This window comes from Branchiostoma floridae, chromosome 13, assembly GCF_000003815.2.
Source record: "Branchiostoma floridae strain S238N-H82 chromosome 13, Bfl_VNyyK, whole genome shotgun sequence".
In the NCBI taxonomy this organism is placed as follows: Eukaryota; Metazoa; Chordata; class Leptocardii; order Amphioxiformes; family Branchiostomatidae; genus Branchiostoma; species Branchiostoma floridae.
Window position 1 is genome coordinate 14,222,027 of NC_049991.1, and position 5,446 is coordinate 14,227,472.

At 38.8% G+C, this 5,446-nt stretch overlaps 1 protein-coding gene across 1 annotated transcript in view; it reads right to left on the reverse strand.

Annotated features, from left to right (window-relative positions):
* LOC118428432 (vacuolar fusion protein CCZ1 homolog) overlaps positions 1–5,446 on the reverse strand; it is a gene marked incomplete at its 3' end in the record, with an annotated part of 9,092 nt that continues 3,646 nt past the window's right edge. Inside the window, 14 exon segments of the mRNA XM_035838491.1 lie at positions 1–32; positions 467–578; positions 779–812; positions 1,078–1,189; positions 1,580–1,647; positions 1,893–1,974; positions 2,127–2,171; positions 2,440–2,518; positions 2,655–2,706; positions 2,825–2,908; positions 3,072–3,119; positions 3,308–3,385; positions 3,713–3,806; positions 4,400–4,497. Coding sequence (XP_035694384.1) covers positions 1–32; positions 467–578; positions 779–812; positions 1,078–1,189; positions 1,580–1,647; positions 1,893–1,974; positions 2,127–2,171; positions 2,440–2,518; positions 2,655–2,706; positions 2,825–2,908; positions 3,072–3,119; positions 3,308–3,385; positions 3,713–3,806; positions 4,400–4,497 — 1,018 coding nt within the window.

Here is a 5,446-nt window from a genome sequence, read left to right on the forward strand (position 1 = left end):
TAAAGTAGATGTATTTAAACACTGGATCAGAACTGTGGGGAGGGGGGCACAGGAGGATTAACATCAAAACTACATGGACCATGATGTACATGTATAGAAAGTTTCTAAATTTCATTAGACTTGTTGGATTTATTCGGTGTTCATAGCCTTACAACACCATATACACCTTGGGGCAGGTCATTAACCCTTTATTGATAACCCAAACCAAAGACATCAATAATGATTCAAGAGGTAGATAAAACAACACTTTCCAAGTAGAGGTTCAGCTCCAGTTGTTTTTTGACAAGTTTTAAGGCAGATTTGTAGTAATTTCTACTTGTAGTAATTTCTACTTTGTACAATTTTCTTCATGAAGCTGAACCTCTGCTTGGACAATAATAGAAATAGTCCATGACACCATATGGCTGCATGCATGGATAAAACCTGAAGAAAAGTACTAACATTTTGATACAAAAGAGTACATTACCTGCTTGCTTTCTTGGCATACTGCTCGGAGATGTCAGACCCCAGACTACTGAGTTGTGGACCGATGAAGGAATCCAACTTCTGGTACAGGTCAAAGGAAGGAGCAACAGAAGCTGGGGAAAAGTACATAATGTTTCATGGTACAAAATTTTGTCAGCATTTCAATATCTACAGCGTAACAAAATTTCAAAATGTTTTAACAGTATACAATGTCATGTAGAACTGCTTATGACAATTGTGAGCCAGCATTAACTAAAGAAAGATTCCCTAGTTAGAAATGTTTGTTGGCCTGATGTTTTCAATGAATACTTACCATCTACCATCAGGCATATTGTTGCACTCAGAGCCTGCAACAGAACAGCAAACATGGTAAAGGAGACTTCAAGACATATGAAGACATAGTGCATCGAAAAATGTATTAGTTTCAATCAATATGATCATAAGCTAAAGTGAATACTAGTATATGGTGAGTCACTAGAAGAATTAGTTATGCATGTAACAATTTTTGTGCCCTTCGGTATGCACGCAAAGGATAAGGCAATACAAATGACCTTTTGCATACCACATTACTGTCTTCTATAGAATGTAAGGTGTACTGTTTCTAGAACTCACCCTGTACACAATAAGGTACAACTCCTCATATGATGTTTCCGTGTTGACATATATCCTGGGCACCTTGCCTAGGTTGGTGGGGTCCTTCATGTCAGGAGGGCCAGTGATATATCTGGAACATGATGAAAATCACAATTTGTTATGTAAAGAAAAATTATCTTATCATTTATGCTTAACATTAGTTATTTTGGCTAAACAATTATTCTTTTATTAGTTTGCAAACATATCTATTCTACATATAGTATAATCATAACAGGGTAAAATATTCCAAACATGTTCATTTATTGTGTAATGTACCAAATAATAGCCTTGGTTCACAGTCCATACTTGGATGCTAACTCAAAAGTCTAACACAAAGCTTTTACTTCTATGGTCTATGGATAAGATTGGCCGTAGGTTGCTTTAATTCTTTGACATAGGCATGGTAGACAAAGCGATGCCACACAACACAATATTTGAACCTAAACTTTTAAGTGCACATTGAAAGCTAGTAATCTCTCACCTGCCATAGTGAGCAGATCCAGTTACAGGTGTGGGGGCTGCACCTTTGGGGGACTCCTTTCCACCCAGCTGGAAAATAAGATAATCTTAAATACAAAATTACATATAGTACTATAATTGAAGAGATGACATGAAAGATGTCACTGCATCCTAAATAATAGTACAACAACACATGTACAATGTACTAATACTTTCCCCTATCACACTCAACGAAATGGCATTGCAAAACCTGTGCCAGCAGGGATGTTCTTGTGGACAGTTTAAAAAGCTAAAGCTGTCATTACTTGCTACAGTCATTGAATAAGTACATGTACCTCTGATTCCAGTGCTGAGGGGAAGAGGCTGGTTGTCAGATATTTGTACAGGATCCTCATGTCATCCTGCTCTAAACCAGACCTATGGGAGGAAGAAAACAAGATTCATCTATATCTGTCCTGTTAATATAATATCAATGAAAGTTGCTTAGTTATAACCTTGACATGTACAGATTTTATTAGACTTCATAAGTTTCATCACATATAGTAAACCTATTGAAGCTGTGTACTTACCAAACCAGCTGGTCATTGTACAGGAATGCAGTATATTTCACCTGGCTGGAAAACATAGGTAAAAATACTAAAATATACCATCAAGACTTTTGAATGTATTCTGTCTAAAAGAATAAAGCCTGATAATAAATACTGTAAATGCAGAAACTGCGAAGTTTAATGTTCGCAGTTTTTGTGGTGACCGCTTCACCGCAAACTTAAAACCACCACGAACATTTTTCAATGACAGTAAGAGACTACAGTGCACTACCGCAAAATTAAATCCCCACAAACTTAAATGCATTTTCAGTAGTATAAAGATGATGAAACTTACCCAAATGTTGCCTCTGTCAGGTTGATAAAACACTGTATCCTCAGGTACATGTTTTTGTCCAAAGGAAGGAAGTGGATTCCTACAGCAGACATGGAAGAAGGAAGGAAGAAACAAAAAAGTTGGAAAGGCGATCATTTGCACAATTTGAATGGGGTTCTAGGGCCTGTAAAAATGCTGATGTATTATATAATAGAATAAATGTAAGATATACTTACCATTGAATACATCCAGAATGTCACTTGTTGCTAGTCTCAAGGTTCCTAGGTACTGAGAAAAATAAAGGCACTTTGTTTAAACCGTAAGAAATTAGGTGGTCAAACGAATTCAAAACTATGAATAACATAATTTCAAGATGACATACAGAATTTCTATAGCCAATACTCACTCTGAGAAAGAAGTGTTCTAATCTCTGCTTCAAGACCTCCACATTGAATCTCTCCAGTATTCTACTAAAGGTACCCATGAAAAGCTGCAAACACAAAAAAATTCATGTTATTTAAACATACAAATACATCCACATAACTAACTGTAACTTAAGTCTGATACTCCAAATAGAATAGACCAATGTATTGGTATAAAAGTAAGTCTCCAGCAAGTCCTAACTTCTCCAGAATTGTATGGAATGGCCTTACCCTGAACATTTTGTAAGACGTCTTAAGTACTGCATCAAATACAGAATCCTGTGTGAGAAGAAGCAATAAAGACATTATTTGTTTGAGATCTGAGTGCATTGTCTACCAACACTGCCAAGTAAGTATATTATCATGGGTAGCTTTGCTACATCTCTGTTTGTGATGTTATGATTACAGTGTACATTACTATATGACTGTATTTTCATCATTGAACATAGTTTATATAGCTTTCTCACCTGTACATCTTCATCGTGATACTCTATGTATGCCTGACCATCTTTTCCTGTCTTCTCATTGCAGGGGATTGTCACAGTCTGTAACACAGGCACAGGAATAGTGACATAGCTGAGCAGTGAAAACCCGTGTATGTTTTCCTTATATGATACTCATGCAAGTACACCTTATAAAACAGTGTAAAGAAAGGACAATAGAACTCAATAGCAACACCATAGGAATTGACTCTCTTTTCACTTTGTACTGTTAAGTACAAGGTGCAGGACTGCAACTTGTTCTGTTCAACACAAATCTGATGTGTTACAACATAAGGCGGTTTACAGGGTATGCAAAACAAGCAAAGAAAAACCTTCAAAAGATACTTGGTACCATGTGTATCTAAAGAAATGTACATTACGTCTACAGACCATGATCATCCAGAAGTCCTTCTCTGGCTGATAGAACAGCTGTCTCGTCTTCTGGGTGTGTAAAGCCTCACAGGCATGATCAGGGGAAAACGTGCTGGGAAAGAATTACTCATACAGGTTAAAAACAATTCTCGGCTGGGAGCAAGTACATGTGATATAACCTCCTTGGTAAGATAAATTGTTTTATATAATAAAACCTACCTTTCAGTACTTTTTGTTGCAATAACTTTGAATAAGCTGAATTTGTCAAATGATTGCAACAAAAAACTAGGCCTCTATATCTTCAGAATTCTGAAAGTTCTACCAACTTCATTGGTGTAACCTGCCGTCATGTTCTAGCCTGGAGTCCAGCCTTGTTTGCTTTGGTCTGATTCCAAAGGTGGCTACCCTGCCAACGTTGGCAGTAGCCTGGAGTCAAGCCTTGTTCGCTTTGGTCCATTCCCAATAGTCGCTACCCTGCCAACGTTGGCAGTAGCCTGGAGTCCAGTCTTGGTCGATACCCTGCTAGGGTAGTGACCTCGGGAGCTGGCCAAAGCAAAGGTGGACTCCAGGCTAATAATGTTCAGCAATTTTTTGTATTGTTATAAATTACAACTCTTAAAGAACTGGTTATCCTTGGCACAGATGACATAAAATGAAAAGCATGTATGATAACATTATTGATGGATCATGACTGTTTACACTTACTGTGTAAATGTGACTATAGCCTCACACAAACCCATCTGTTTGATCTTGTTGTCGAGGAGGACATCAGGAGGATGGTAGAACAGGATCTTCTTGTGTTCCTGGAGGAAGAAAAATATTTTAACAAGACCTTTAAAGACCATGATTTTTTTGTTACTGTCACTTTCAGGCTTTACCCTATACGACAAAAAGTCAGTTTTATAACGGCTTGGTGTATCTTGTTAGACTTGTGGCGTGTCAAGTCTATCTTACATATTAGGACGGCTTTACAAATACCCTATAGTACTATTACAAGAAATCACACAAGGTCTCATAACACAGTATTTATCCGCGACCCCCGTCCCCAAAAGTAGTTCGGGTTAAAATAGTGCATCGCGGTACTTGCAAAGGCCGTATTTATTCTTCCGTGCACGACAGCGAGGTGGAATCTGTGGTGAATAGTAGAGGAATACATCGGTGTTCATACTGTATAAGTTGGATTCTGTATCTGTATCTATATAGCCGGTATAACTGCCATTCGGCGTAACACACCAGCGTAACACACGTCGCTTTTTCGGCCGGCGGGAATTTGCGCCTTGATATGTTACCGGCACTTCCTGTTCGCCGCCTGCAGTTCCATGACCTCCGCTGGGGGTCAAATCAAAGGGCAGAGGTCGCATGTCTCCGGTCACATATATGCAAATAAGACTGCCGTCACAACTATGCAAAGCGCCAAGGAAAGAGACAACGCCTACTGCCCACAACTATCTGTACGAGCCTTACAAATGCAACAGACATGGAAATCGCCAAGGAAAGAGAAAACGCAATACCCACACATATCAACTAATACCCATTCATTCCAATCCATTCCCACCACTACCCACCCATTCGCACCAATTCCCACCCATTCCCACTAATTCCTACCCATTCCCAACAATACCCAGTCATCCCAACCCATTCCCACTAATTCCTACCCATTCCCAACAATACCCATTCATCCCAACCCATTTCCACTAATTCCTACCCATTCCCACCAATATCCACCCATTCCCACCAATACCCCTTCATTGC